The 14,654-nt window shown below is 53.5% G+C and overlaps 3 protein-coding genes across 3 annotated transcripts; 1 reads left to right on the top strand and 2 right to left on the bottom strand.

Moving 5' to 3' along the window:
- The first annotated feature begins 7,006 nt into the window (after positions 1–7,006).
- On the top strand, positions 7,007–8,633 carry BO70DRAFT_119279 (uncharacterized protein). The gene is made up of 2 exons (XM_025537946.1): positions 7,007–7,665; positions 7,736–8,633. The coding sequence occupies exons 1-2, from the start codon at positions 7,099–7,101 to the stop codon at positions 8,231–8,233; spliced, it is 1,065 nt and encodes a 354-aa protein (XP_025396211.1). The 5' UTR covers positions 7,007–7,098; the 3' UTR covers positions 8,234–8,633.
- Positions 8,634–10,057: 1,424 nt separating this feature from the next.
- Positions 10,058–10,378, bottom strand: BO70DRAFT_119263 (uncharacterized protein). The gene has a single exon (XM_025537945.1). It carries the CDS (start codon positions 10,268–10,270, stop codon positions 10,091–10,093), a length of 180 nt encoding a protein of 59 aa, XP_025396210.1. The 5' UTR covers positions 10,271–10,378; the 3' UTR covers positions 10,058–10,090.
- BO70DRAFT_320878 (mRNA-binding protein RRP12) lies at positions 10,062–14,606 on the bottom strand. The gene is made up of 3 exons (XM_025540497.1): positions 14,484–14,606; positions 12,469–14,379; positions 10,062–12,416 (listed from the first exon to the last, which is right to left on the bottom strand). The coding sequence occupies exons 1-3, from the start codon at positions 14,544–14,546 to the stop codon at positions 10,488–10,490; spliced, it is 3,903 nt and encodes a 1,300-aa protein (XP_025396209.1). The 5' UTR covers positions 14,547–14,606; the 3' UTR covers positions 10,062–10,487.
- Between the last annotated feature and the right edge of the window lie 48 nt (positions 14,607–14,654).

Raw genomic sequence — 14,654 nt, 5'->3', positions numbered from 1 at the left:
GGGGTAATAATAATAGTAATAATAATAACAACAATAATAATAATAATAATAATAATAATAATAATAATAATAATAATAATAAAAATAATAATAATAACAACAATAATAATATGCCACCTAACACACTCTCACCCTCTCAGCACTAGTTGTATCTATTAGCTAGGCGCTCCCCTTCCCCTTCCCTTTCCCCTCCACCCCTGGAAGTCTTGCGGTTTGCCATATCAGGGTCCCCAACGTTGGAACCTGGACGGCTAGCTAAATTTGGGTCAAGTCGGAAGGAACCTGCTCCAGTGACTGACTAGAACGGGTGGAGATGGATGGGCTTTCACTGATCAGGAAAAGACTCCTTTGGGTGGGCAACTTCGGGCCCCTATTCACCTGTCGGATCCGAGTGACCTCAGCCATTCTTAAACAGCTCCGATCGAATTCCTCTCGGGACTCCGAGGGAAATACCTACTTACAGGAAGTAGATAGACGGGCTAAGTAGACTAGAAGACAGCAGCCAATATGCGCAAAGAGTCAGAAATGATCATAACCCAATTATTATCTACCGAGATAAACACATACTTAACCCCCAATAGTACATACCCACCCGTGCTACACGACAACCCTGCAAGCATGGCATCCTTGCCGATTCAAGGTGACAGCTATCCCTCTCGGCCCCGTGTGGAGACTGGAGAGGGTGTGTGAGAGGGGGGAGGGAGTCCATCGTACTTACTGACATACCAGATCGAAAACCCGGCCGACCGGAGCTCGCATCCCACCCAACCGTTGTTGTCATCCACCCCATTCTTTCGCAGTTCGTACACGCGCATAATCGTCTAGACCTAGGTGGTACTAGATAGGTACGGTACGGGTAGGTAGGACTGATGAATGCCGCCGAGCAATGTACCTGAAACATGAGAACGGGAGCACAAACAATGCATTGACAATGTGGTCGGTATGTGGGTTACTCGGGGAGATTGATCATTGTTTGGTCTGTAGGGATTAGGGACGGGACGGGCAGGCCAGCCTGTAGGGAGAAGGGAAACTTTCTTTGTGTGTTCTATCCTTGGTTGACGTCGTACAGATTCCAGGTAGGTACGACCTGTGCGCTTATCAATTGCATCTATCCATGCCGGTCTACAGTAAAGGAGTCAACCATGCACTTTGCCTGCCCACTTACTACTACATATGTATAGGCCGCAGTACGGAGTAGGCAGGCTCTACTCCGTAGATATGGTTAGAGGCAAGCTAACAGATAGGTGGTCAGAGTTATTACTATCTATTATTGTTTTCTGTCATCTCTCATTTAGTTCCAATTTTTAGTCTTGCGCACAGGACACAGATCCTCCCCGGTCAGGATTTTACTATTGATCCCTCCCTGTTTACAGCTGCAGCTATCACCATGCACGGCGGCTACGGGGCACCCTGTCCGGACATATGCACTCTACATCCAGACAGGTAGAGAGATAGGATAAGTACATTATACGGGGAGAAACGATTTAACTTTCAGATTCCAACGCCTACCCAGTCAACTCTACCGACATGCATACATATTTTGTCCCACCGACACGACGCCTTTGACAGGCTGATCTGATGACTGCCCTGCACTGCCGATACGCCTGCCTGGCGCACAGGGCCAGCGCTAGGGAAGGGAGAGAAAAAAAAAAAAGGGAAGAAAAGGGAAGAAAAGAAAAGAATAAGAAAAAAAAAAAAGAATAAGAACAATAAAAGTAAAAACATGCAGTAACCGGCATACCACAAATCAGACACGCGCCCCCGCTCCTCCCAAAAAAAGAAAAACAAACAAATCATCTGGAAGGGAACGGACAGCAGAACTGCTGCTGTCATTTTCTTCCTTCCCCATTTTATCGGACGTTACACAACATCATGCGATCCACTCTTTAGTTCGTTCCTCTTCCGTTGCTGGTGGCTGCTGCTGCCGCCGACGCCGCCGCCGCCCTTCACATTACAATCATCGACTCTGTATCTACTTATAATCTTGGAAGTACCGGTAGGTAGGTCGGTATTTAGGGGTGTCTCCCACTTGATGGGTGGCAGTCGACAGGTCGCCATCCATCTGTCATCTTGGTGTGTTCCAGGAGGATAAAAGGCACCGACGTACCTAGTACTCCATGTACCTACCTACCTACCTACTAACTACACTGAAGAAGAGCAGCTTACTCACCCCATCGAGTCTGTAGCATTCATCATTCGAGATCCGAGACCCGAATCACCTCATTATTGAGGCACTGTATTCATGCCTCAGGCAATGAGGCAGTGAGGCAGTGAGGCAGTGAGGCAGTGAGGCACCACACCGGTTCCGGCCTAGCCCGCTACCCGAAAATGTCATTCGGCATGGGCCGGCTACGGCCTTGCGTTCGACCTTACTTGGATACTTGCCGCGTTGTACCTTACCCCTAGGCCAGCCAGGCCATCCGCCCACCAAACGCTCCACTCCACGCAATCGACCATAATCATCCTTACTAAGTGACTACTCTGCTTCTAGTTGGTTAACAGTAAGTAGATAGATAGACCAGCCTGCGGGTAAACTCAGTCAGCATGCTGACTACAGAGTCAATGACCTTACCCGTCCCCTTTCATCTTCACCTCCCCTTTATCTATATAGCAAATAGGGCCGGTCATCCTTCGCGTTCTTCACTTTCAGTCCCGGATCCACACCACGAACTTCACTTTTGAAAAAAAAAGATAAAAAAAAAAAAAGATGAGGGGGCAGAGGGGGGCACAAAAAGCAAAAAGAAAAACAAAAAAAAAGGGACGGAAAGAAAGTCTCTTTCGCCCGTTCATGACTCGGCCTGAATCCGCTTTTTCGCGGAACGCTAGATATTACTATACGCTCTGGTGGGCTGGCCTGGGCTGGCCTGGGCACTTAAGGGCGCGCACTGCGTAGATAGACATAGAAAAGAATAGCCGCGCACAATGATCAGTTATCAGTGATCACAGATTGAGGTTTTGGGGGCCGGGATTCCCGAGATTCGCCGTTCGGGGAAGCTATCCCTGAATAAGGTAGGACCGGGGATGAGGGGGGGGGGGGACAAAACTAGGTACTAGTGCTAGTCTCAGAATGATGTTGGTGATCATGATCTCGAATGATCAGGGATGAGATGATCTAGTCTACAGCACCTAGTCCGTACATCTCTATTATTGCCGGTGTTTCTATTTATCGATCGCTGCATCGTGGGGAGGGAGAGGGGGGAGATCTGTAAGGGACGGAAGGACGGGGCTGGGGGGGGGTGGATGTCGGGTGAAGTACTGTGAAAACGATCGGCTTTGCTTGAAGACAGCCTGACCCTGTCGACATGTAAGTACGATGTGCGTAAGTGGGACTGGTTTGACTGGGATCATGGGGATCCAATTTTTCGACGTCACTGGGGCAGCCAAGAGAAAGAGGGGATCAATTAGGCTTGTCGGAGGTTTTGCGGGACGATATATATCTACAATAAGTAGACGGCTGATAATTGATTGACTTTCAGGGATGAGATTATTTGTTCTTCAAGTAGATTCGAGAACACCTTGCCATAGATATGTGACTTGGCAATTTGCATGGTAACTAGTAGAGTACTTCGCGACACGTCTATATATCTCATAGCCGTAGCTGTGCCTGCGGTAAATTTAAAACCCCTTCACTTGTAGTGGCCTTGTGTCTGAGAAATTAAGTCGCTTGATGACCAACGGAAAGCGAGGTAATTACTAATTATTTATTTCAGTCAAGAAGAAGTAAGATTTGACGACGCCCCCCGATCAAATCTAACCAAGTCAATTACTTAGCAGAATAACACTCTAGAAGAAGCCCACCCACGAACCTATCGCAAGCTGACAATCTATTACGGATAACAAGTAGGAAGTCCAGCTGACTGGCCCAGTGAAACAGTGGCCCTGATGTCCCCCCTGTTTCAGCAGAGATCCCGACGATGACTTAACCTGCAGATGAGATAAAAAGCAAAGGGAGTCTGCCCAGCGGCTAGCTACTCCAACATATAGTTCCATAAAATGTGGATGTGTTACGTGCAGATCAACTAGTATATGCTGTGACACCATCTCATGAGACGCAGGGGGTACTTGGAATTGACGTGTTATCCAGGGTCTGGTTTGGTACCTCATCAACTCCTTGCAGGTTGGTCACTCGAGGATATTCTGTGATTGGGATGCTTTTTGCTTCATTGGTATCAAAAAGATCAAGGGAGGTCCTGCGATATTAGCTTGATTCAGGATACTTCATATGTACGGTCGTGGGGTACTCCGTATACAGCTACGATCCCAGCTGTCTGCAGAAACCTTTCGAAGCTCTTTTCTGGATATGAGTCATCGCCGAGGTACCCTCGTGAGAACAAGTCAGCGACTGATTTCGGATAGCAACCATTTGGTCCATGTGGCGACTGTTTTGTGTATCTGGGTTGAATAGACTGGTATAAATGGATAGATCGTGTTCTCCTGGTCAGTAAGACTTTGAAGATGAACTGGAGTCACTTTCGAGTAGCAACAACGGAAGACAATTGGTATTGAAGAGAGATGAATATCTGCCTTATATATCGCACCAAGTCTTCGGTGCAAAGCGCCTCAACAGGAGTTCCAGCAAGGTCAGCTGATCCCAGGGCACAGAAATATCGGAGTTTTGGGAGTATATATGCTCCGAATAGCGGTTCCTGTTTGATGCGAGTCAACGACGACACCAAGGAAGACAAGGAACATAACCACGAGAGAGGTATTAACCATGATGCTTGACTGTGGGGTCGTATCTACCAGCCGTCGAAGCAACCTTAAGTGCCACCATTGATAGTCGGGGTGCGTTTTTCACACCGCTGTGCATCCTGCTACCAATGCCAACTATCCACGACAGTAAGGCGTCCTACCACCTAGGACCTGGGCGTGTAGGACAGGACGACTGTGACTGTTCGTTTGTACACCAGAAGAAGATTCACATGGTTGAAGCCACCGGAGCTGTTGAGCGCTTCCGAGACACCGGGGGAGGTATAGATATGTATATAGTACCACCTTGTCCTTTATGGGCTGGCCGCGTAGTTTCACAGGGGATTTCCAGTATCATCTTGTGAAACCCGCATGGACGCCATGCATACCAGGCGGGACTGGCCTTTGTCCCTGGCCAAGAGTTGCAGGCGCAGGAAAGTTTCCAGACCCGATGTCTGGGCGTGACAGCCAAGAACCCTCTGGATCTGGCGGGAGATGATGGGCCAACGGGTGAAACGGTCCAAGAGATGGCATGCTCGGATATTCTGAGACCGGCCACACCAGGCTACTGGTCATATGTATCGATGCAGACGCACCATTGGTATTAAGTGGTCCTAGGTAACCAGCCCCGAAAGGATGAGCCACTTACTAGATAGGGATGGATAGTAGTATATCGTAGTCGCAGCCATAGTGAACCTACCAGTCGATGTTGTGGCATGCCGAGAACGCAAAACGAGGTGGTTGTTTGGTGATCAACAATGGATTACCCATTATTTGATAAAGAGCACGGCAGAGCGAGGAAACAAGAGTTGGGGACCGCCACTGAACACGGGGTTGCCCAATTTATTGATGGATTGACTGGCTGGATAGTCCAACCCAACCGGCTATACGGCTCGATGGATGATGCAGATACCGTGCGGGCGGGGCTGGCTGGGCTGGGCTGGGCTGGGCGCCACTGGTGGGTTGCCAGGTTACTGCCTGGAAGTAAGATCCCCGACCTTTAGGGTTCAGGCAGCGGATCCCACCTCGCTCAGGACTCCAGGAGGGGCTTGAACCTTCCAAGTTCCACTTCTCTCTGCCATCAATCATCAATTATCTTCCTTCTCCCCCCCCCACCCCTCTTTATTCCTCCTCATATTCTTCCCCGGGTTTTTAGTGTTGCCATGGGATGAAGGATCGCGAGGGCGGGATGTCGTGCAACAGAAGGGGGAAACGGATGGTGTCAGCGCTATGCTGGAAGTGAACTGGCCGTAATACCGCCAAGCCGACGAGCCAACCTCCGAATGCGGATCACGGACGCGGTCCTGGCCCGGCCAGCCAATCATGCCTCGGGTGTCGTTCACCATCATCCCCGCAGGGACTTGGCAGCTTGGCGGGCCGTACGGATACGGTAACATCCCTCCTGCAGGGAATTACTCTCTTCCTCTCCATCCCACCGTGAACGACGTGAAGGACTGACTGACGACCTGAGGAGAGAGAGAGATCACTATGTTTCCTCCTCGTGGCCATGACTCTCTTCAGAGTCCACTCCCACTGTTCACCGTCGACCCTTAGGTATTGTCCACAGCGGGTGGCCCCTACCCTACCCCCCATTTGTTTGCTTGCTTCCTCTTCCTCCCCCCGCGCGCGCCAGCTAATTGCCAGCTGCTGCCTGCCCACCATCCCTCTCCTCCCCTTCCTCCGCTCGCCTGTTCACGGAGGAACCACGGCATCATCCACCCTCTTGGCCACCCACACGCCCGCACACGCCTCAATCTTTTTCCCTGGACCTCACACGCCATGGTGTTGGACGTAACACTCTCTTGACGTTGCCCATGCCAAGGGCTCGGCAGCTGGGCGTCTTGGCGGCGAAAAAGTAGCAGAACCAGACATCCTCCCCCTTCCGCTGCTGCTTCTACTGCACTCGCCCTGGGACAAGACCGCCTGGTCTCTCTCTCTCCCTCTCCCTCTCTCTTGGTCTTTCTTGGTCTTTGTGTGCCGTTTCTTGACGGTTCCGCTCGTTGTCTTGGGAGAAAAACCCAGAGTCCGTCCATGGCATGCTTATAAGTGCAGTCTCGCCTGCTTCGCCTTCCCCCCCCCCCTTCCGCTCCTGTCCTCCATTCCTCCCCTCCCTCCCCTCCTGGCCTCCTCCCCTTGCCCGGCGCCCTCTTCTCCGCTTGGCCGTCCCTCTCGATCTGCCCGCCTGGTCCCTCGAGTCCGTGATGCCCCTTGCGCACGAAGCCATGCGGTGAGCTCATCCCTGCTGCTCTCTCGGTGTGTGCGTCCGTACCACATTGTGTTGCTGCTGCGGCATTTCTGAAGGGGGGGTTGACTTCCTGTCGCGCCCTTGTTTGCTCCACCGACTCTCTCCCTCTGTGTCTCCGTCCTGCCTGCCTCTTGCCCCCCTCCCCTTCTTCTACGCCGCCCGCCATGAAGCTGCCGGAAATGTCCCATTCTGCGGCCTACCACCAGGATGAGAGCCACCTCGTGACGGCATATTTTCCGGACTCATCGCCCGCTGCTCCTCCTGCAGCCCATCTCCCCCCGCAGTCTCAGTCCCTGTCCTCGTCGCACCCTATTCACCACGGGGCTGGGGCCGCCTCCCCGTCAGAACCGGACGGCGTCGAGGACCTGCCCAGCGCTTCGTCCTCGGATCCTCACCTCCAACAGCCTCACCGTCATTCTCGACAGCGACACAGTCTCTCGAACCAGCCCCAGGCGTCCGTGGAGCGCACATACCCCGAGTCTGACCCGGTATCCGCCCTGCCGGAAACGCTGGTGTCCTCGCCTTATCTCGAGAACGGCTCCATATTGACGCGGGCCTCAATAACGAGCGAAGCCGTGCGCAAGGAAGGGCGCGTTCGTGGGAGCTGGACCGATCATTCTTCATACATGTCGGGCGATAACCACCCCAATGGCGCATCTCGCGCACACAAGCGAGCGATCCAAGACGAGGTCCCCTCGGAGGAAGAGGAGCTGGATGCCCTCGTGATGCTGGTAAGCTCTCTTATCTCCCATACCAATGCCTCCAAAGCATTGTCCAGTGGCTAACCGCTTGGAACCCTAGTTTCGACTCACCGTTCCCGTCCCAATCTTCTCCTTCTGCGCATCGCTATACACCATCTTTGGCCTCATGTTCGTCATCCTCGTCTCTCCTCTGCGGATCTGTCCCTGCATACCATACTTCCGAAACACGTCCTTCCGTGCGCAGTTGTGCGGTCTCCTGGTGCCCCAGTTGCACCTTCACGAACGACTGGTCTGCTTGCGACGGCCCTCGGCTCGGTCGTCGTCCACCCAGCCAATCTATGATCCGGACGCATCATTCATCTCCGACTCGGACGAATCATACTCTATCGGCGGGTTGATGACGGTACTCCTGCTGTCGCCCTTCCTATCCCTGGCCGTGTTGCTCTTTGCGTGGACGGCAGCGTTCTTCTGGGTCTTTGCCATGGCTCTCGGGAACCCGGATGGCACCGAGCGCAAGGATGATGGCCGGACAGCCGTGCTCGGAGTCTGCAAATGGTGGCAGATATGGCTAAGAAAGGCCCGGAGACCTCTCGGTTAGCTGAACCGTGGACGGCCCGGGGTTAGTTCCCGCGTCGGCCCTCCTCCGTTTGGCTTTATCAGGTCATCTCGTTGTTTGATGCCGCCATGATACCAACGTTTGGGATATGTGGAACGATCTTCTGAGGGGCGTCACCTAGGGTTTCATTGTTGTTTTTTTTTTTCGCTTCACTTTTCCGAGCCTTGGGGATTTCCACAGTCGTACATACCATGTGATTTGGGGAAGTTCTCTCTCCGGAGTCGAAGTCGGACTATCCGCCGTCGGTGGGGTGTTTGCCGTCCGTCTCACGTGTCTCACGTGTAGAAGAGAGAGAAATCACCACCAACCGTGCGGTGGGAATCCACAGACTCGGGAAGCGAGGGAAAACCAGGCAACTGGCATTATGGGAGTTGGATTAATCGGTTTACTAGCGAGGGAGCCCGCTCGTCTTTATTTTTCATCTTTTTCAACTTTATTTTTTTTTCCTACCATGTACTCATATGATACTGAGTAAGAATTGATACCCACATTTTGTCGTTCTCCGTTTCTGTTTCTCCGTTCTCCACACTGTAGTAGTTTGCTGTATCAATTGCTCCTCTCCATGGACATCGTCGTCTGACACCGCCTCCTACAGATTAGAACTGGTCATCTTCACGACAAACCAGTACCCAAGTAAATAAATAATAACTACCTTACTACCTACCTACCTACTCCGGGCCTCGTAAAGACCTAGATAGTCCATCTCAATACCACTCAGTCTTCAAACCTCTCCTTTGATCAATCAATCAATCAATCAATCAACCAACCAACCAACCAACTCATGATATCACTGCATGCACATACTACCTCCCCAAGCTACTTAATTGCCGGTACCCAGAGTCCAGAACAACAGTTCTGGTCCCCGAACCTTGCAAGTCCCGAGTCTTCTCTCCGTCGTCATCGTCATTCAAACTCGTCCTTTCGAACTGCCAGATAGTTAATGCGTGTGACTACTCCACCAGTCCACCTTATCCATCCATCAAGCGTGGGCAGGTAGTAGTTAAAGGTGCTAACTCACTTACCGCACTAAGTTATCCAGGTAGGCAGGTGGATATGACACGCCAGATCCAGTAGCGAGAGAGAGCGAGAGACTAATCACAAAATGATACGGATGACCTGCAGCCAGATGATATCTACTAGCCACATAGGTACTAGGTACTAGGTACTAGGTAAGTACATATATAAATCTGGTCAGCAACTTCGTACCTACGGTAAGTAGTATCTAACCACTGGCAGATGCACAGCAGATAACTAGCCCGAAAGTATCCCCCGCCTCCCCCCCCAAGAATAGACAATGCGCATGTTACCTGATTGTGGAGCTTTTGCTACGTAGGTACCTGCGCTTACGTGCTCCTACCTACGTATATATGTAGGTAATATCGCGGTAAAGGAATACTAGGTACGTACTTACCTTAGGTAGTAAAGAGGTGCATGCTGGTAGTACCCGATTGCCGGGCGTTGGGCACATACATATAGTAGGTAAAGTAGGTCGTGTACTCCGTACGGATTTTACATTTACACTAAGTTGCTGCACTTAGAGTGCTTAGTCCTTACCTAGTAAGTAACTACCTAGATAGGTAGGTAGGCAGGCAGGTAGCCTAGTAAGGCGACAGGCCAATCCCGAAATTATCCACTGGTTCGTTATTCCCATTGGACTGCCCCAAAATAGGAGGATCCTGCCTGCCTAGGTAGCACTAACTAGTTACTAGTACTTACTTAATCTGCCTACAACACCGTCCGTCCGTCCGTCCTACATCCCCAGAAAATTACGAATGAATGGACGAATAAGCCGAGGAGATGGAAAATGCAACCGATATGTAATAAAGGGTATAAAGATACCTAAGCAAATAAGTAACAAAAAAGTAGCAACAGAGCTTTGCAGCTACTACCTTTCAAAACAATCCACAAGGGCAAAAAAAAAAAGAAGACATAACAAACTAAACACATCCAGGATGTGATGGCCAAGTCAGTCATGAGTCCAGTGTCAGATACAACATATGTTATCAACAGCAACAGCATTAGAATCAATCAATCAATCAGCATTCGTTCATACTCCATACGTTAAGATAATGAAAAAGATATAAAACATCGGGTAAATTCTCTTCCTATTCCGGCCGTCAAATGAGATTTTTCGCTTTTAGGGTTGGGGTGATGAGTGGGTGGATGGTTCGCTAATAGGGTTGGTTGGATGTGAGTTATTTGTTGCTGTTGCGAGAGGTGGGAGTGGCTGGAACATTTATCTCCTGCTTCCAAAACCACGGCCACTGCCACTGCCTCCGCGGCCACCTCCGCGGCCACCTCCTCCGCGGCCACCACCTCCTCGGCCACCGAACCCTCGACCGCCACCACCGCCACCGAATCCACGACTGCCTCCCCGGCCGCCGCCTCCCCGACCTCCACGAGCCGGGAAGTCCCTGCGTTTCTGGATACCGCCGCTAGGACCGTGGGTCTTGGGCATGCCGAGACCGCGACGACCAGGGGCTCCCGGCCGGGAGTTCCTGGACGGGCCGGAGGCGTCATTGTCATCGTCCACGTCCATGTCATCGCTACCCTTCTTCTTCTGGGCCTGGGCCATGCGGAACTTGCCGCGTTGGCCGCGACGGACGGCGTCAGGACCGCTGACAGCCTGCACGTAGGCGTTGATGCCGCTCTCCCCGCCGTTCTGGTCTAGACCGGCGGACATATCCACATCCTCGGAGTCATCGCCCAGGATGAGACGGCCGTCGGAGTCGAACTTGGCGTTACGCTTCTTGCGGGATCCGGGCCCGGTGTTGAGGAATCGGACGCTGGGCTTGGTGGTGGAGATGTTGGCCAGGGCGTTGGGGCCGAGCAGATCCAGGGGATTGTCCTCGGGGGACAGCTCGCGGATGTACTGCTCGCTCTGGTTGGATTTACGGCCCTTGCGACCCTTGTGAGCGTGGGTGGTGCCCTCCTCGTCGACATCAATTTCACTGGCATCGTCGTCGGAGTCGAAGTCGGAGTCGTAGACGGCCTTGTCGAAGGCGTTGCTGTAGGTTCGGCCACCCTTGTCGTCGGGCTTGGCGCCTTCCTCGTCGGAGTCCTCCTCGTCACCCTCCTGCTCGCCCTCCTTTCTCTTCTTCTTGCGTCTCTCACGCATCTTCCGGAGGTTGGTCACCAACTTGCGGTCGTTTTCACCGACCAGCTCCTCCAAGGGAGCAGCACCGAAGCGCCGCATAAGACGGTCCAGGATACCCTTGACCTTGCTGCGGAGACGACCCTTGTGCTCCTTGCTCCAGACCATCAGGTTGGGCACCAGGGAGCTGAGGCGCGCCCGGAGGTCCTCGTCTGGTAGCACCACAACTGCGACCTTCACGAATCCCAGCACGGACCGGACAATCTCGCGGTTGTTGCTGGTGAGGAAAAGATCCACGGTCTGCACGAGATCAGCGCGCACGGCCGGCTGCAGTTGGGTCTGGAAGTCGAAAAACAGACGAGAAAGGGCCGTGACAGACGCGGCAACCATGTGCGGGGAGCTACCAGCCAGACCCGCAGACACCATGGTGAAGAACTCCTCAATCGTAGCGGGAGCGTCGGGGGCGTCGTTGGGCATGTGAGGCACAAGAGAGTTGCGGATCTTGGTGCCTGCAGGGTTCTGGTCGGAGTCAAAGGTCCTCTTCGCGAGATGAATGAGGAGGTCGAACGAGGCGGTTCTGGCCTTCTCGTTGCTTTCCTTGCAACCCAGGACAACCTCGGAAAGGACGGACGGGATGAAGTGCAGGTCGGAAGTCGGCAGGTTGGTGATGAGCTCGTAGATAGCAAGCATACGATCCCGACGAGCAGAGGCCGGGGTCTTGTCGGCTGTGCTAAGAATCAGGGCCTGGAGCTCCGAGCTCCGCTCGCGCAGAGCAGCGCTTCCCGTCTCAGTCTGGGCCAGACGGGGGATCAGCTTGTAGGCCTTCTTGATCAGCTGCTGGTCACCGGTCTGTCCGTTCAGGATAGCCGCGGCAAGGGCAAACAGATTGACGAAGCTCGAACGGGGAAGGTAGATCGACATAGCGATAACCAGATCAATCAGGGTGTGGGAGGTAGGCGGCATCTTGTCACCAGAGCCGGTCTGGTGGTTGCCTTGCTTGGCTGCTTCGTGCTCTGAAACCACCGAAGACTCGAGCATAGAGGTGACACGCTCGAACGTTTCATTGAGTTCCTGCAGAGCATTAGCAAGACAGTACGAATCATATCGGGAGCGATGGACTGACCTTCTCCGGGGTGATGCTCAAGTAGGCATTGATACATTGAAGGATGTAACCTCTGTAGTGGGGAAGCGTCTGGCTGTACACGTTGAACAGGACCGCCAACAGGTTGCTGGCAAAGCCAGCAAGGTGGGCAATGTTCCTCTTCGCAGCCTCCTTGGTGGTTCTGCGCTGAAGGATCAGGTCATCGCCCTCGGACTCAAGGGACAGGATAGCCTGGTTGGACTCCACCAGGTTCTGCAGGGATCTGCAGACGTCGACACGCAGGTCCGTCTGCTTGTAGAGAACATTGGAAAGCAGCTCCGCAAAGCCCTGGTCGAAGGACTCAACCAAGTCGAGAGGAAGCTCACAGTATCCAGGAAGGGTAGCCCACGTCTGCTGCACGAGGGTCTCGAAAATCTTCACCTCGACATTCTTGTCCCTGGAGCTGTAATCCACGATCTTCTGGTACAGGGCTTCGCTCAGAGGAACGAATTCGGCGCGGAAGTGGGACAGGTTGGTGTTGGTGACATTGTCACGGAGAACAGGCAGCAGCCAAACACGGCCAGGCTGGCCAGCCTTCTGGTCAATAATGTTCAAAGGCAGGATCTCCAGCACGGCAGCAGGGCCCATGGCCTCGATTGCGCTACCGAGAACGTTGTCCGCCTCCTTCTTTCCTTGGAAGGACTCGTTGCTACGGAGCTCTCCCACAGTCCTGACAATACCGTCCAGGAAGGGGCTAGAGCGCCACTTGAAGCTATCGAACATGGCCGCGCACACGTTGAACACTTCCGCCCACGCCGCTTGGTACTTGACGGAAAGCAGATCCATAGCAGCCTTGGCCAGCTTCTCGAGCGTCTTCTCGTCGTAAACGGAGGGCTCGATGATCACACTGGCCGGAATGCAGTTGGCCAGGAACGAAACCAAGCACTCTGACGCCGACACACGGATGTTTCTCGAAGGAGACGCCAGGTAGCCGGAAACCATGTTGAACAGAGCCGGCAACTTCTCGAAGGTATCCTCAGGGCTGGTCTGAGCGGACACGTCGTAACCGCGCGACAAGACGGCGATCCACGGCGGGAGCAGCTGCGAATCGTTCTGGGCGGGCTTCAGATCCGTAATAGCCTCCAAGAGACGGGGGAGCTTCGAAGACGAAAACTCGTTTGCCATGCTGGAAAAGATCACCTCAAACACCTCGAAAGCGCCCATCGTGATGAACTCGTTGGTCGACCGGGAGGCGTTCATCAACAGCTCGCACAGCGGCTCGATCTTCTTGCTTGGCCAACCCCCGGATGCGATCGCGATCGTCTTCACCAGTTGCAGGGAGTGGATAACCAGAGGGTCGTTGTTGTCCTTGTTTTGGGGGTCATTACGGCCACGCTTGGCCTTGGTAGCCGCGGTGATGCTGTCACTCAGAGTGCGCATGGCGGTCTCCGCACACATATCGGCGGCCGGGTGATCGAGAGAAGGGCTGGGCGGGGGCGTCTTGAGAACCTTGACCAGGGCGTCCTGGGCACGCTTGCGCACCTTAGGACGGTGATCCACGGACAGGCTCAACAGGCCAGCCATCGCACGCCGCGGGCCAATCTGGGTGTGTGGGAGGTTCCAAGCCGGAACATCTTGGGCGACCAGCAGCGACTCGAGACAGCCAATCGACGGCCGGAGGAGCGGGGCTTCGACTTCGGGCAGGGAGAGAGCAGGGGCGAGACTGGTGAGGATTTGGGAGAACTTGGAGCGTAGAATCGGAGCCGGGACATAACCGGTGGTGATATCGAGCAGGTAAACGACGGACGCCGCCAGGTCCTTGTTGACTATGCCTTGGGAGGCGGAGATGGACTGGGGCAGCAGAGCGAGCAGCGCGGCAAAATAGGCTGTAGAGGAGAAGTCGGCCTTCTGGTCGCGAAGAGTGTCTTCCACTGCAGAGAGCACCACGGCCGTCTGATGGGGGGGAGATATGGTTAGAAAAGATTGAAGGGCAGTTTGCAGTCTGCAGTGCTCCGCGGGACGGGGACGAGGATTGGAGGTGGACTTCGGGGACTCACATGGTGCTGATTCTGCAGCTTGGGAGACTTGATCTTCTCAAGCCTCTCCGCCAGGGTCGCCATGGTGAGACGATTGACCGACAGGCGATATGAGAAGGGAATCCAGGAAAACCAGGACCTGTGTTTGGAGGGGGGGAAGAGGGAGGAGGAGAGGAAAAGAGGTGGTGGATG

Source organism: Aspergillus heteromorphus (assembly GCF_003184545.1).
Source record: "Aspergillus heteromorphus CBS 117.55 chromosome Unknown BO70scaffold_27, whole genome shotgun sequence".
In the NCBI taxonomy this organism is placed as follows: domain Eukaryota; kingdom Fungi; phylum Ascomycota; class Eurotiomycetes; order Eurotiales; family Aspergillaceae; genus Aspergillus; species Aspergillus heteromorphus.
Note: the sequence above shows the minus strand (reverse complement) of the source record. Positions and strands in the feature narration are given on the sequence as shown.